The sequence below is a fragment of the Meleagris gallopavo genome, chromosome 1, assembly GCF_905368555.1.
Source record: "Meleagris gallopavo chromosome 1, MGAL_WU_HG_1.1, whole genome shotgun sequence".
Lineage (NCBI taxonomy): Eukaryota > Metazoa > Chordata > Aves > Galliformes > Phasianidae > Meleagris > Meleagris gallopavo.
In genome coordinates, this window is record NC_139404.1 from 3517930 (window position 1) to 3534985 (window position 17056).

The following is a 17056-nucleotide window of genomic DNA, read 5'->3' on the forward strand; positions in this document are numbered from 1 at the left end:
GCGACGGGGAAAAAATTAGTAGGGATAAGGAGAAAAATAGTAGTGAGGAGGGCAGGGGAAAAAATAGCGATGGTAAGGTTTTTTTTGGGAAAAAAAAAAGTAGTGATAAGCGTAGGGATAGGGGGAAAATAGTAATGCTATGGGAAAAAATAGGAGGGATAAGGATAGTGGAAAGGGGGAAATAGTGATGATAGGGAAAATGGGGAAATAGTAGCGATAAGGGTAGGGAAACGGAGAAAAACAGGGATGATAAGGGTCGGGAGAGGGAAGCGAATTGCTGGGGCTCGAGAAGCCCGCGCGGTGCGAGGAGCGCGGCCCCGGCAGCATCGCGGCTGCGGGCGGTGGAGCCCCGAGCGCGGGGGAGGCCCGGGGGTGCCGTCGGGTCCGGCATCGTCACGTGAAAGTCCCCTTTAAGTTTCCATCGAGAGGCCTGCGGGTGTCACATGATGGACATGATATAACGAAACAACATTGTGGGGAGGGAAGCATTAGGGCAGCGCGGGGCAGAGGGAGCGTGGAGGGGGCACGCAGCCTCCCCTCCCCCCCGGCCCGCAGCCCTGCACCTGTCTGCGAGCTCCATAGCGGGCCGTGGGGGCGCGGAGCGGAGGTGAGTGAGCAGCGGGGCCGCAGCGCTGCGTGGAGGCGGCCGCGCCGGTTGCGCTGTGTGTGTGTGTGCGGGGGGGACCCGGCGGGGCTGTGCGGGAGAGGCGGCCCCGCCATGTTTAGCGCGGCGGAGCTCCGCGTAAAGAGGGGGGGGGGGGAGGAAAAAAAAAAAAAAAAAAAAAAAAAAAAGCCCCGCGGAGCTCCGTGCCCGCCTCGATGTCCGCATTCCAGCTCATGTTGCGCAGATAAAATTCAAACTTGAGGTAAACACAAGCGGCGCTGGGGGGGGAGAGGCAGGGGGAAGGAGGAGGAGGAGGAGGAGGCGGGGGGAGGGAGGAGGGAGGAGGAAGAAGGAGGGAGGCAGGCTCTCTCCATCGCACCCCGCCCGCCCCTCCGCTCGCCCCCCGCCCCACGCACCTGGCGGCGCTGCCCCGAGCGCTCGGCCCGGATCCCCCTTTTCCTCCCCCCTATGGATGGAGGGCCTATGGGTTGGTGTTTAGCGTAGGGACCCCCATCCCGCGCAGTGCCTTCAAGGAGACGATAAAGTCTGCGGGCGCGGCAGGTGCGCGGTGTCTGCGTCGCGGGTGGGCGCCGAGAGGGGTTGTGCGGGGGGGGGGGGGAGGAGGGAAGGAGTTCGCGGTGGTGTTTTCCTCGCGACGAGGATTTAAAAGAAAAAAAAAAAATGTACACCTCCTTTAAAAATTAAAATAAACACAGAGAAAAGCCAACCCCACCAGCAGCCCCACAGCGGCAGCGCGGATTCGGGGGCGGTGGAGCGAAGGGGGGGGGGGGGGCCGGGCTGCGTTTCGAAGTGCGTATGGCAAAAACAAAATGTGGCCGATGGGGGGGGATGGGGGGGGCGGGGAGGAAAGCGCCGCTGCCTCGCCAGCCCCGGGCCTGTGACACAGGCGGTTTCGCTGGCAGCGAGTATATTTAGCACTTCCCCGAGCCCTTCGCATGCTCCAGCCCCGGTGCGGAGCGCTCGCTTAATTAATTGACGCAGCTCTCGCCCCGCGGTGCCACATGACGGGGGCGGTGGGCGGCCGAGGGCACACGGCCCTACAGGTGGGTGCGTGGGGCTCCGCGGGGGGGATTGAGGGGGTGAAGCGGTGCTGGCTGTTGGGGGGCTGTGAAGTGAAAGTGCGTTTGTGGGGTGCGTGGCCGTGCTGGGAGGTGACGTTGTGTCGTGGAGTGAGGGGTTGAGGTGCTGGAATGGGGGCACGGCGGTGCTGAGGAGTTTTGAGATATCTGAGGGGGAATGGCTGACCGTGGGAGATGATGCTGTGATGTTGGAGAGCAAAGTTTTGGGGTGCCCGAGGGGATCGTCGAGCTGAAAAGGGAACGGAGGAAGCCCTGTGCTGTTTGAGGACTGAGGGTTTGCGGTGCCTGAGAAGAATGGCTGTGCTGGGAGATGACGTTGTAGTGTCAGGGAGTGAGATTTTTGGGGTGTCTGAGGGAATGGTGGTGCTGGAAGGGTGCAGTGCAGTGGTGAGGAGTTCTGGGGTGCCCGAGGGGAATGGCCGTGCTAGGATGAGATGGTGTGGTGTTGAGAAGTGAGATTTTGGGGTGCCTGGGGGGACTGCTGTGCTGAAAGGGGGTGGAGGGAAGCCTCTGCTGTCTGAGGAGTGAGGGCTTGGGGGTGCTGGAAGGAAGGATGGTGTGAGGTTGAGGAGTGAAGTTTTTGGGGATCGTGCTGAAGGGGAATGGAGAGAGCTCCGTGGCAGTGAAGAGCTGGGTTTTGGGGTGCTTGGAGGGGAATGGCTCACCTGGGAGGTGATGTTGTGAGGTTTTGGGGTGCCAGAGGGCATCACTGCAATGTAAGGGGATGGGGAAAGCCCTGTAGTGCTGAAAAGGGATAAATTTTGGGGTGCCTGAGTAGGGCAGCAGCGATTGAGGGGGATGCTACTATGGAGGAGCCATGTTTGGGGTGCCTGAGCGGACAGCCTTGCTGAGAGGGGACCCTGTGGCATTGCAGATTGTGGCTTTGGGGTGCCTGAGGAAATCGTCATGCTGAAAGCCGATGGAGAAATCCCTGCGGTGCTGAGGAGATGAGTTTGGGGTGCCAGAGGGAACAGCACTGATTGGAAGGAGCCACGTTTGGGGGTGCCACAGAGAATGGTTACACTGAGATGAGAGCACCGTGAGGCGTCGAGGAGCCGGGTTTGGGGTGCCCGAGGAAATGGCCGCGTTGGGAGGGGACGCTGAGGCGATGAGGAGCGGCATGTCGGGGTGCCTGAGGGAGCAGTTATGCTCTTAGGCGACGAGTGAGTTTTGGGGTGCTTGAAGAGATCCTGAGGTGACGAAGAGAGATGTTTTGGGGTACCTGAAGGAATGGTTACGTAGGGAGGGGATCTGGGGGTGCCCGAGGCAGCAGCTGTGCTGGGAGGGGACGGAGGGAGGGGACGAGGGCTGTGGGCAGAGCCGCAGTGTTTTTTTCCTGCGTGGCGCAACTAGCTTGTGGAGGGAGGGCAGGTGGCTGTGAGGCAATCGCCGCTCCGGGAGGAGAGCCTGGGCGCCCAGGGCCGCCTGGGAGTACGAGGGGGTCGGTTGGAGGGCGTGACGGGGTGGGTCGGGCAGTGGGGAAGGGGCTGCGAGGCGGCGCGATGCCGGCGGGCCGCGCTCGGGGGGTCATCGTCGGGGCGGGCGAGCGGCGTCGCTGAGGGCGGGAAGCGCGCGCGACCCCTCGACGCGCGGCAGCGGCCCCCGCCTGGCGCCTCCTCAGCACTGCACCACGGCGGCGGGCCGGCTGGCCACGCCCACCGCTCCTCGCGGGCCAATCACCGCGCCGACCCCCCCCCCGTCTCTTCTCTCTTCCCGCTCTTCATCCCCCTTTCTCCCTCCCTCCCTCTCCGCCCCCCCGCCCCCTCACCTCTCTCAGCCCGCCCGCCCTTGGCAGGGCTCGAGCGCGGCCCGCCCCCGCCCACCCGCCTGTTTGTTATGGTCGGGGCCACGTGCCGCCGGCTCAGGCAGTCACGCGGCCCGGCCTCGCGCCGCCCCCAGCCGCTCCGGGGGCGACGGCGGCCGCGGGGAGCTCGTGGCGGCGGCGGGGGAGGGCGGGCCCGGGGCCTGTGACGGGATCGGGGCCTGAGGCGGGAAGCGGGGCCGGTGGGGCGGCCGGGTCGAGGAGAGGCGGCTGGGAGCCCCGGGAGCTGAGGGGAGCGGCCGTTGGGGCCGCGCCTCCTGAGGGCCCTTTTCCCGGTGAGTGGCTCTGTCTGCCGGCCCTGTGGCAGAGCCCGGCGCGAGGCTCCCGACAGGAGGGCTTTTAGAACCGGCCGTGCCCGGTGGACGCGACGTGTTTATGCTTTGTGTGGGTTTCTCTCCCTCGGTGCCATCCTGTGTGTCTGCCCGGGCCGTGTTGTTATGGCACGCTGCTTGGTGTGCAGGGGAACGGAGGTTGCTGCCGTCCTCCAGAGCATAAGTGCTATTTATAGGTTGGGCAGATTTTACTGCAGAGTGACTTCGGATCTGGGGCCGAGCGAGGTGTGTTAGCGATGTTCTGGTGTTCCGGAGTTAGGATTTTATGGAAAGCTCTGGAAGAACGCTGGTAAGCTGCGTAGGGAAAGGCAAGCTTGGCATTGAGGAACATAATGCTATCTTAATGCAACTTCTCAAATAGCAGAAGAAACAGCAAGTAAGAGGATACGCAGTTCTAGATCAGAGGCTTTCAGCTCACTGGCAGAGGACCCCAGGAGTCTGCTGGCGGCTTGCACGGGGTCTGTAGGCAGCATCTGTGCCTGTAGGCAAATGCTTGGAGTTCAGGCTTCTGCATCTCTCAAAATCCTGGAAAAAAATGGAAGACCGCTATTTCTAGATGACGGAGATATTTTAGTTTAGAGTAAGCGGAGGAGGAGTGGGAAAGCAAACTGTATCTGGGTGTTCTGCTGTCTGTTTTGCTACTATAGAGCTTAAAAAAATGTTGAATTTAATGTGTTTTGAGGAGTTACATAAGCCCAGCATGGCGATTCTTAAATAGCCTTAAAGAGTTAAATAACAGCAGGCAAATGAGCAAGAATAGGTTGGAGAGAGATGATTTTATAACCAACGCTGATGAAAGTGCCCAGGTATTTCAAACTGCAGCAGAGTTGCGCTCGAATCTTGTGTTAGTAGTAGTGGTGTTGGGGTTTTAATGCTCTGTAACAGAATGTGAGAAGGAGGATAGAGGGATAAAGTTTTTCACAGTATATGCAGGTCTAGGTCATTAAATGTGTCGGGGATGGTTTACGATGCTTCAGTATGATGCTTCCATTCTGTCATAACATTACCAGCACAATGTTCTGCATATGAAATAGTGAGGTTTTCCAGGTATTAACTTTCCTCAGAGAGGAGGGAATCTCACCTTAAAATATCAAGAAAGGGTAGTTGTGCCTAATGGTGAAAGGATGGTAATCAGCCATATTTGGTGCTTGCTGTGGAGTGCTGGTGTTCTGTGTTGGTTATGGGAAGTCAAATGAAATGGTGTTGGGCACAGAAATTACCCGAGCATTGTCAGCTTTATTTGTACTGGCACATCTGCATGTCTTTATATCTTCCTACTTTGGGGGGGGGGAGGGGGAAATCTATCTTAAATAGGAATTGGGTAGGGAGCAGTTGATTTGTTACGGATCTGAAGGTGCACAGGAGCAGAGCACGTCAGTGTCTGATTTTTGTGTACGTAGAATTGCTGGTGGAATTGATGCCCCAGGAAATTGCTTTCTCTATTTTTGTTGGTGACACGCAGTTAACATAAAATGAGTGCTTTGGATCCCGTATCCCATTTCTCTTTAATATAACTAAGATCGTTTATCTTCTCAGACGGCTGGAAGAAAAATATTTCATTTTGTAACTTAGTTCACCTTCTCTTCAATTGCTGTCAGTTCATGACAGGGAACAATGTGTGCTGTACCCGGTGTTCTGCTGAGCTGTTTTGGTGACGAATATAATGTATATGAAAAAAAAGCCTATGAAAAATAGGTGTTGTGCCAGTTCTACTCACTTCTGTGTAAACAGTACCAATTTATCTTTCATGTACTCAGTATTTCACGGTGGGATTTAATGCCAGATTTCAGTAGCAAAAAGATCTCCTGTTTTGTTGTCTGCGTGTGCTTGAAAAGGCTTCGAGAAGTATTTATCTAAATGACTGTTCACATTGATGTTGCTACAGGAAGTAGTGAAAGTCTTTTTTTTCCTGCTTTAATAAAAAGGGAAATTGGGAACTTATTTTAAAAGCAAGTGTTTGTTTATGTTACTTGTTGCCTATTACACGGTTAAAATTGAGAGCAGCTCCTTAATCTGGGCTGTGTTTTTTTTCCATTGCTGTAATCACGTGTTTACTTTTTTCCCCCCTGTATTAACAACGAAAGCATGGAGTTACATTTTTGCTGCTGTGTCTATAGTATCACTGGCTGTAGCTATCATGCAATATTTACATGGTGCTATTTCATAAATACCCTGCTTCTCAAATTATATGGCAGTACCAGAATAAGAGCTCAAAAAGGCTGTAACGTGAAGGATAAAAGCTGTTGCAAGCATGAACGCTGAAATAGAAATTAAAAAATAAAATGACAAAACCTTTTCCTGATAGTTCTTCCGAGTCAGTTTTGTGATAATTTTGTGTCCCGACTCAGGGCTTTCTGAAGAAAGAATTAAAAGAGTTGCCACTGTTTGCAGTGAATTTATGCATAGATAGTATTTTTTTTTTTTTATTGGCTTCGGACTTTGCTAAATACAGCATAAGATTTACCATCCTTCGTGAGCCCTTCAGGGTGCTGCACCTCAGCCGGCAGGCGCTGCGTGGTTACCTAACAGCCGGGCTGCAAACTGGAGTTGTTTGTGTTCTGAGTTTCACCCTTATCAAGGTCAGAGATTTCATCCTTCCGTAGTTTCCTGATCTGGCAACTTAACACTTGCAGATGGCCCTCGTTTGTGGGTATTTGTGACCTGTCCCGAGCTCAGGAAGGAACGTGTTAAATATCCCCAGGAATTTGCTTCTCCACAGATGTAACTCGGGAGATCCCTGAAAATCCCCGACAGACTGACGACAACACAGGAAAAATATGAATTGTGGCAGTAAAACAGTCGAGCTGAAAGTTTCCTCAGTTCCTGACAGAAAGTGATGTATTTAGCAGGACAAGAAAAAATGGTTGTAGTATATGCTGGTTGTAATTAGTTGAAATCAATCTGAATGCGGAAGTTTTGCCATTGTCAGTAGTTTATGAGTACTTCAGTCTGAACACGTAGGATAATTTGGGGGGTGGGGGGAGGGATGCTGCTGCTCTTGAGCCCGGTGTTGCAGTGAACTGAATCCCCCTGTACAGTTTGTTATGTGAGAACTTTTTTTTTTTGGGGGGGGGGAATATTATTCTGTTAGGAAGCGTTAGTGGTTTCTGCTGATGTTGTTGGGTTTTTTTATTTTTTTTTTTTTGAAATAATTTCTGGGCTATACGTTTGTTCTTAAAGCATAAACAAAAGAAATTGAGAAGTAAATAGTGCTATAAATGCTCCTGAAACTGTAAGCAATGATTTTTATTAGTGCTTCTCCGAATGTAAGTCTTGGTTAGACAGAAGGTCCTATTGAACAGCATAAATAATGTGATTATTTAGTAAACAGGCAAAGCTGGTAAATGAAAAGATGCTAAAGCAGGCATAGTATTTCTTGTCTTCCAAATTATTACTCCTTGGCACAATACTGAGAACGTACTAACATGTTAAGAGTACTGTACGGGAGTCTCACCTTAACAGCAAGCTTGTGAAGTCAGTGTGCTAATAATACGGGCAGGTTTTTTTTATTTTCTTTGTGTCATGGACTGTCCGAGACAGCAGTTAATTGCCTGGGTGGAAAGCTGAGGAGAAATGGGGAGAGGGAAGCGTGGAAAGCATCCTGCTTCACTGTCACAAAATGTCCGTGATTCTGCCCCCCTCCTGATGGTGCTTTGTGTGCAGCAACGTGCTGCTCTGCCTGTGTGTCCCACCGACACCAAGCAAGCTGAGAGCAGCCCGGGCAGTGCTGTGGCTGAAGGAATCCTTATTCCCTCACAGTGCTTATTAGCTTGGGTTGAGTGTTGTCTACAGAACTTTTCTCGGGAGATGCAGACTAAGTCCTCTAAGATTTGGGGTTTATTTAAAAAGCATATCCGGAATCTGAGGTAATTCTTCCTCTGAATTACGCTCTGGTACAATTTTGGTACCACATTTTCAGAAAAGATCATTGTATTTCTCTCTTATCGTTGTGTATGGAATGCCCAGAATGTGTCCTAATTTGTATGATAACTGTATTATGCTCACTTTACAGAGTTTTAATAGATCTGTGGCAGCTATTGTCGGAGCTTCTGCAGACATGGCAGAGTTATAAAATGAAGGCAGACACCGATTTCATCAACTACACTGTGCCAAGAAAAAGTAGAACTGAAAGGGAGATGAAATTTTAGCTGTTTGGGAGACAAACATTTTCTTGGTTGCCATTTATATCAGCGTTGTCAGGTGTTTCTGCCTGATGGGGTGCTGGATGCTTGGTGGTAGTTAATCCAGGTGTCTGAAGCTGAGTGTATCTTTGCTTGATTACGGGAATTCAGTGGGAGATTCTTGCTGCCAGCTAGCATAAGGAGCCCTGAAGTCTCTTGGGACAGAGAAGTTGCATCTAGCAACGGTGTTTACTTCTGGCAGGAGGGGAAAAAAGGAGATTGCTAGCTGCTATCTGTATGTGTTTTGTAAACTGAAAGCACTGTTTGCTCTCAGATCTAGCTGCTGTACTGTCCTCAGTCCTGTGGTTTGACATTTTAGGAGTGTCTTTTTCCCCTCACCCCTCCTTCTATTTATTTGACCTGTCTTTAAATGTTAATCTGTTAATGTCTGCTATGTATTAGTGTACGTAACTCTTGGGGTATCTTTCATATTCTGGCTTCTGTGACTTCAGGACAGTGGCCCAGGCTCCTGGAGCTATCCGGATTTTGTTTATCCTGCTGATAGACGACAGGATTCCAAGTCTGTGAAAAGCAGTTGGTAATTTTTCTCAGCAAGACGTATGTATAGCAAAGACACAACGTAAGCCATGTCTAAACCGAGCAGAAGCCTTTGAAATCCTGCGGTGTTAAATAACGCTTGTCTTTTAAGACAGGTGTCAGTGATGTTCGGAGCTGCTCCCGTCGTTTCAGAGCAGCCTGAGTGCAGCACAGGGCTGTTTAAGTGTCATTGCCCTCTGCCGGAGGAGAGCAGAAGCACAGCGCTGCCTGGTGGGCCCGAGCTGCCCGCGGGGCTCTGGGACAACGCTCCCCGCCTCACTTGGTGTCCCGGCTTCCTTGTCAGCTCAGGTTCGAGCCAGATCGGCTAGTTGGTATTCTTTCCTTCTTATCTGTGTCTATAGGCATCTGTTCAGTGAAGCCTGTAGTTGTCTGTATAAACAGAAGCCAGAACGGCGGATCCAGTGTCATGGGACCTGCTAGTTCTCTAAAAACTGTCATCTACGACCACAGCTAACTCTGTTAGCTTAAAAAAGTTGTGTGTCCTTCCCAGAAAAGAGAAAAATAATACCGTGGTTTTAATCGTTGAATGGTTAGCCCTGTCAGGTTTTGCTGATCCAGAGGTACCTATGGAACAGTACTGACAAATAAATCAATGCTTTGAATTTAAAAGACGCTTAGCTTTGAATAGCATTTGTACAGCATGTTATGGAAGTGAGATCTGGCTGACTTAATATGTGGTTTCACTAACAAGGAATATATCTGCTGGTTTTGATAAGCCTATAGGATAGCACAGTGCTGTTTTTTTTTATTAGTTTGCAGATTAGGAAAATTCTTGCTTTATTCTCCTCCAGAAACTGGCGTTTTCATGTGTGAGTGGTGTTGAGGTTAAAGGGACATAATGAAGACAGAGTTCTGCTATCCTACGTCAGTGAGAGCCTCTGTTCTCTAACAGAATTACTGACATTCATGAGGAAGTCTTTGCAGAACATTGGAAAGAAAAAGTCAGAGATGATGATCAGGGAGGATTAACTGTGGATTGTAAGTTGAACTGATCCAATTCCAGTTATTTTAAAGAAGTATTGTTTCGGTAATGAGTGACACCTATAAGCAGTGATACTGGAAATCAAAATAGTGTAATACAGAAGAAAAAAATGTTGGTAGGGATGTTTGATTGGTTTGCCTGGGCCCTTAACATTATGGTGGGAGAAGGATCTTTCTAAGGGCATACGTGGAAAACAGGAGCAGCCTGGATGACAGGGTTTAGTCCTGTATTGCACATGGGCATGTGTTATGACTCAGTTTTCAGGCTCCAAAATGAAACTGTCCCTGGTCCTCTCAGAAGGCTGTTCTGTGTTTGATATCACTGGTGCTTAGAAATACAAGACTCAATTCCCCAGTAAATACAAGTTTGTAGGTGGCAGTCAGCATGCATTTTTTTTTTTGTTGTTGTTGTTGTGCAAATACTGTCCATTAATGTCAATACCTCTGTCTCTCCCTTGTGTTTTGCATATGCTGCATCTGTGGATAGCAGTTAACTGCTTTCATGGCCTTTTTTTGTTCTAGACCAGCAATTTTAATTTTTTTTTTCATGCCCTCTCCCCTCTTCAGGGTGCATTGCATGCCTCTGTAGTTTGAAGACCACTGGTTTCAAAACCAAACTTTTTTTAGTCTTTTCCTGTAACTTTGTGTTCCCGTGGGTAGTTACTTCTGAGAATGTTCATGTAGTGTTATTCTCATAGTTCCTAGGTCAGATAAATAATATAAGTGCAGTTTTGCCACTTCTGGTATCAGTTTAGTCACAGTCTCTGTGGGATGTACCTCGTTGTGTTTATAGCTTCCATTCGTGTTTTCCTTAGAAATGACAAAGTACTCCTATTATCATGAGCAGGTTTAATTTTGTTCCCCACACTGTTGGCTGATTAAAGCAGTGATTGCATCTTCTGGCAGTTTGTAACAAAATCCATTACCACAAAAATAATGTATTTACCTGCAGCGTACGAGGTCTATATTCAAGGACAGGTTTGTGATGCACATAACATTTCTAATAGACAGGGAGTACAGCTTTTTTTTTTTCTTAGTCTGCTACTTCAGAGAATATTTTCCTACCCACTTAAACTGGTTAAGCTGGAAGCCCTCCCTGAGACTTGCAGGTACCTTCTCTTTTGTAGCTGTGTCTAATTATTTGTATACCTCTAATGTTACTGGCTTCTCTGTACAGTTTATTTGGGTAGATTATGCGTGGTTTATTTCATTTTAACTTGTGATCATAAATCTTTGCAAAGACCTTAACCAATATTGTTAACAGTTCATTGTTCTTTTTAATAACAAGGGCAGAAACGCGTGAGGATTTCAAAAGAAGTTGTGGTGATTCCTATTCCCTTCAGGTTTTTTTTTTTTGTCTGTTTCTTTGTCTGTAGCTGCTGCTGGTGTCTGCCTTCATTCTGCTACTGCCTGGCAGAAAGCAAACAGAAAAAAAAAAAAAAGGGTGAATAAGTCTATCTTCTTCCTGCAGGTGGTATTTATGATGCTATTTTTTTTTTCCTTCAGTTGTTTCTCTGCCTTTCTTGCAGCAAAAGCGGACTTTGCCTATTTCCTGAGTGTTACGTTACCTTTGTGATTTGGTGCTTCTGGAAGTTTAAAGAGAGAGTAGGTAACTGAGCAAGGGCATCATTGGGATTCTCCTTCTGCCCCATCCTTGCCGTGATGTGAGGCCTCGTGGTGCTTACTTCAGTTTGCCTTACAACGTTCAGCTGCATTTGGTGATGCATGTTTTCAGTAATGTCTGTTTTCTGCTCTTGTCTGTTGCTGTCAGGAGGCAGTCAAGACATGAAGATGAATGCAAACTCATCTTACCTTCTTAGTGATGCTTAAGGAGATCCTCCTATGGCTTGCAACTCTTTGATTCATAATGTTCATTTATTTTTAAGAAATTTTAACATCTCATTCCTCGCTTAAGTTGATTTGTCTGTAAATGAGTGGCTTCATCTCCACTGCTTGCATAGATGAATGGAACTTTGTAGAGTGCTTGCTTTTAAGACAGACTTTCCAGTAACGTCTCTTACAAAACTGAATTCAGAATTTAAGTTTTCCTACCATCTCACTTTAAAATGAATAAAGATATAAAGATATGAAGATGTTTTCTCAACTAATTGGTATTCAGCTGACCCATCTACTTCTGTACTGTGGGCCTCTAAAGAATTCTGTTAAGTAGTATTTGTATTAATAGTATTGTCTGTGCTCTCCTGTGGTTTATAAGAGCATATTTAAGTATTACATTATGTTAACCAGCTCTGTGGATAGCTCAGGATTCAAGTTGCTTATATTTGCAGTTCTGCTGCTATGTTCTTCATCTCCTTAAGCATTGTAAATAAGAGGTTGGGGCTGCAGAGGAGGAGTCCTTCCAGTGTTGACTGCCAGCACTGCTGGGAAAGGAATCAGCTTGAACTACCTTGAGATACCCCCGTGAGGCAAGTTGGCTGTGACTGGTAAGGCTTGTTTGATACAGGAGAATCAAGTTGGCAGCAAGGAGGGCACAGTAAGAGAGTCGTCAAGTGAGCACTGCCTGAACTCAGCCGTTCCTGAAAAGAGATATTCAGGCATAGAGGCACGAAAATCCAGACTAGATAAGATTAGAAATCACAGGCTCTGATTAGAAATTGGAGGCTGTGAGCAGAGGGATGACTAGTCAGGGAGGCCAGAACAGATGAGGTTCTATTTTTAGTGAAGTTCAGTACAAGTTGTTAAACAAAAGTGTTTACTCTGTACATAAAAAGCGTATTTGAACATTTCATGGAACTCTTCTGTATCTGATCTGCTGGTTATTAATTCATGTGCCTTGTACATACTATCATATATTTAGCTAACTTAAGGGATGTATAATGAGATTTTATAAGTTGCTTCATTATTGTATCTTCCACACTTTGTACGGTAGCATAGACAGCTTTCTTAACCATAGAATGGTTTGGGTTGGAAGGGACCTTTCTCCATCTCCCTGCTATAAGCAGGGGCACCTCTCAGTGGAGCAGGGTGCTCACAGCCCCATCCAGGCTGACCTTGAATGCTTCCAGGGTAGAAGCTTCCTTCTTGGGACGAAGCATTCTTGACCACATGCCTGCTGTCGCTGTATTGCAATATGTAATAAATTCATTTTTAGGGTTGGGAAGAGAGCAGTACATAAGCTCAGGAAAGCATCCCATCCCTTGCTTAGCTGTGTGAGAAGGTGGTATTGCCTGAACCACTTCACTTGACTTTCCTAGCCTGTATTCCTCTGTATTCAGGTTTTGCTTGGAGCTTCCATGATTCTCAATTTGGTCATGTTACATGGTCATTTACTTCTCTTTCTTAAAAGTGCTTGAATCGACTGTTTAAATTAAGCAGAAAGCATGCTGCCTCTTCCTGAATTCCGTTGAATTGATGTAGGAATTAACTTGAGAGATGTCAAGTGCTTGAGGTTTCTGTTCAGAAGTTAGTACAGGAATAAATCTGCAATCTTAAATATAGATTTCATGGGAAGATATGTCACTGTACTATCACAAGATTAATTTGTTGGCCCAGGATAATACTGGCTTTTGACGACCATATCTTCAAATATTTAAAAATCTGTTCTTGTGTTTTACCATAAAGTGATGTGGTCCTGCACTCATCTGGCTCAAATGCTGGAAATGATTTGTTTCTTTTTACGTGAGTCATTTCTGTGCATTTGTAACTATGGTTAATTGGTTAATGGCTCTTACGGTTAATATGCTTCTTGCAGGGTTTCTTCTGCCCTTGAATGATCGTGATTTGGAGTATTCAAGTTTGACTCAAATACCAGTGTAGAAATTCCCCCTAGGACTGCTTGTTTCCAAATACATCTTTCTATGCTACGTGCCTGTAAAACTACCAGTCTTATTATTACTTCTCTAAGCCAGGGCCATGGTGGGGTTATTTTTCCCTACAGCATGTGTGAACGTTAACATTTAGGCTTCAGAGTTGCACATAACGTGGTAAGGAGTTGGCTTCTAGAGGTGCCTTCATTTACTCAGTAGCAGTGGTGTGTACTTTAATGAGGTAACGAGCACGGTACCATAGCAGTGATATTACTGATATTTTGGATTCTGCATATTTAAAAGAATAAAAGCAGTGTTGTCAGAGCATGCTCACTCTTATTTAGGTGTTACATTAATCACTGGTGATCATTTCCATTCTTTTGTACATCATTGAATATAGTTTTCTGTTTTCTCGAAGATGTTTCTTGTCACAGTCAGGAAATACCCGCTTAGGAGAAGATGGAACATAAAACCTTTTAATGAATGATCATGGTTCAGTTTTATCCATTCTGCTTTTATTGCTGGAGGGGTCACTTTAGATGACAGAACTTTCGGTTGGGTCGATTTTATTTATTGTTTCTTCAATACTTGATAATTATTATTGCTTTGAGATACTGAATTTCTGGTCTAAGATACGTAATGCTGACAGCATTTGTGATGTAACTGCAGAATCACTGGGAATTTGTAGCAAACATGTTGGTGCCAAAAAAAAAAAAAAGGCTTCCTAGACTTTCACCCTTGTCAGTTGGTGTATGAGGCCTGGTGCACTTTAATGGTTATAATTTTAAGCTAATAAAACTTTTCCTTAAGTGCAGTTTTTTAATTCTTTGCTTAAACTGGAAGACTTAAAACCCGAGTTGCTCTGATGGGTTGAACCTTTTTTTCCAGTTGCTGGACTTAAGTTTTTAAGGCTGTCATTGTACCCTTTTTTTCCTCTTTTTTAAGTAATAGCAGCTTTTGCCTTACACAGCCCTCTTTCTTCACGTCTATTCCTGTAGTGCTTTTATCACTAGGAATTATATCGCTTATTCAGTCAGGTAGGCAAGCGTAGCTTCTACTCTATGCTCTAAGCACTGATTTCCAGCCCCACCCCTTCCCCTTTCTTTTGAACATCCTAAACTGTGTCTGATCTGCATATTTGGCTCAGATATGAACAATATTTGCACTTTAGTTTGCCTACTGCCCTCACTTAAAGCAGCATGGGATGCAGTGTCCCTTGGTATCTCTTAATATCCTCCTGAAGTCCGTGCTGAGTTATCTTGCTGTGATGGGCTTTGATGTGCAGTGCACTTGGAATAGCTCATCAGAGCAGAAACATGGTTTAAGAAACTATTCTTAATCATCGTGCAGTTGTTAGCTGCTGCTCTACAGCTGACGCTGCACGAATTGTCCTCCATTTCCTGCCTCAGAAACTTCATGGTCCTGTCTTTCATTTTGGAGCTGGTGCTGTTGTGTCATTTCCCAGCTGAGGCCGGCATGGAGTCTGCAGGTGCTTCTCTGCTTCGTTCAGCTGATTGCTGCCGTTGAACAGTTGAACACAAACCACCGATGGAGCAGAGAATAACAGTGAAAGCTCACGCAGGCAGTCTTCCGTTGTTGCTGGGAAGCAGCAGGAACAAGCAACCACAGTCTCTCCATCTATCATTTATGCTGGTGCTCTTCTTTGCTTTTTTTCTCCTTGTGGTCTAGATTGAATCCTTTGGCTGCTGTTACTGATCTTGGCTGAGAAATTGTAATTTGTAGTCTTAAGACTGCTGCTGGGGATCACACAGCTCTGTCTCTTTTATTAAAAAAATAAACAACCCACGAAACCTTCTAGTGAATCCCTTCCTTTCTGTAAGCACTGTGCTGTCATTAGATGGGTTCATTGTTACCATTCTGTTGCTATCTCTGCTACCAGAAAGTTCTTCTGCGTTGGTGCTTGAGTCTTCATTCTTCCTAAACAGGGCATACGATAATCAGATAAAGTCTCCAGGCAGCTGTTGAGTTGCTGCTCTAAGTTGAGGTCTCACCTGCTTTATCTCACAGGTACGTCAGTCTCATGACCCATGGTCACTTTGTAACGGGCTGAGCTTTTTCCTCCTGCTTCCTGAATTGAGGAGCTGTTTATGACAGAAATATATTATGCCCAAGAATGTGGTTGAATCTTCTGTGATAGGATTTGCTTCTTTTATTCAAGTTCTTAAGGTCTCTCCCAGCTCTTTCTGGGCAGCATCCTGATTGTCCTTCTGTAACATGGTTTTATCGGCAGACATCATCATGTTCCTCCATCTTATGCCAGGATTGCTAGTAGGAAAAAAACATACCAAGACTCTAATTCCTAAACCTAGCTGATTAATATTTAATTCTAAGTGCCTATACCTTTCCATCAGTGGAGAATAGTTACGTGTAGAAGTCTTCAGAAAAGTGGTTTTTGGAAGAAGAAAAAATTATCAAGATTTAAAACATGTTCAGAGTATCTGAATTTAGATACTCTTTTACTTTAGATACTTTTTAGTGGATTTAGAAAAATCAGGTAGTGTGATCCAGTTCTTCTGAAGGCATTTCAGCTCATTCTGAGTTACTGAACTCAAGGAAGCTGGACAGAAAATCTGCTCGTTTCCTTAAATCACTGGTAAAGTAGTTGATGTAATATTGTTTTGATTTCAGTACTAATTGAGTGAGAGAATTTTTTTTATCCAGTTGTGTGGATAAGTGTATTAAAGAAGAACGTAAGGAGTGGGGAGGTGACTGAAATGGAATTTGTAAGCCCTGCTAAGACAAGTGTTAAATACCAAAAAGGTTCTGCAGTCATTCGAACAGCAAAATAGAAAGGGGAGGCAAAACTCTCCTTAAAGGTGATAGCATTTAAGCCTTTGGTTCATTCATTTTGTAAAATTGTGGGGGGAGAAGGCTGGATGGCTGGTGAATGTAAGGGTTTAGAAACTGAGGTGGTTATAAAAGTGAAAGGTGCTAAAGCACCGAAGTACAGATGATGTGGTGTGCTCCAAAAGCTTTCAAGAGTTTTTTTTTTTTTAAGCTATACCAGAGTTGTGGTGTTAATCTTTTTCATAAAGAATGTGTATGTAGACATAGCACTTAATCCAAATTGCTTTTTTTCTTTTTTAAACAGTAACAAAACTTGGACAGCTTAGAACTGGACAGCTATGTGTACTCATATGGCTTCAGTAGACTTGGACAAAAAAAAAAACTCATACAGAGTGCTCAACGCAAAATAAAATACAGTCAGCTTATCGAAAGTAGTTCATGCTGGAATGACTTTCTGGTATCTTCTCTGTCAAGACTTAATTTATGTAAGGTCCTTGATGGGAACCTATATAGAAGAATGCTATTGAAGCTGCACTTTTATCAAAAGAGCTGTAATGTTGTTGAGAAGGTGGCCAAGAAGTGGTGACTGGTAGTTTAGGAAATGGAAGGGGAGGAATGGGGGCAGGCTTTAGAGAACATGCCTTTCATGTTTGGCTTAGGTATAAGGGGCGCCTATACCTGCTAGGGCTTTGCACGATGGACATTTAATATTCAGAATTAAGGAATAAATCAGGAGTCTAGAGATTTAATGGTCACTTCACTACTTGAATTGACACAAACATTGCATTGATGTGTTTTCTGAACTTCCTAAATTCTGATTCCTTTTGTCTGGATTTTGCTGTTGACAGCTGGTAAGCACTGACTGAACTATTAATGTGAATGTTAAAGGGAGCAAGTAATACT

At 46.2% G+C, this 17056-nt stretch overlaps 1 protein-coding gene across 1 annotated transcript in view; it reads left to right on the top strand.

Moving 5' to 3' along the window:
• The first annotated feature begins 1626 nt into the window (after positions 1 to 1626).
• Positions 1627 to 17056, top strand: part of LOC146545183 (uncharacterized) — a 99728-nt gene continuing 84298 nt past the window's right edge. Inside the window, exons 1-2 of the mRNA XM_085216835.1 lie at positions 1627 to 1672; positions 3265 to 3801. Coding sequence (XP_085072961.1) covers positions 1627 to 1672; positions 3265 to 3801 — 583 coding nt within the window. The remainder of the gene's footprint in view (positions 1673 to 3264; positions 3802 to 17056) is intronic.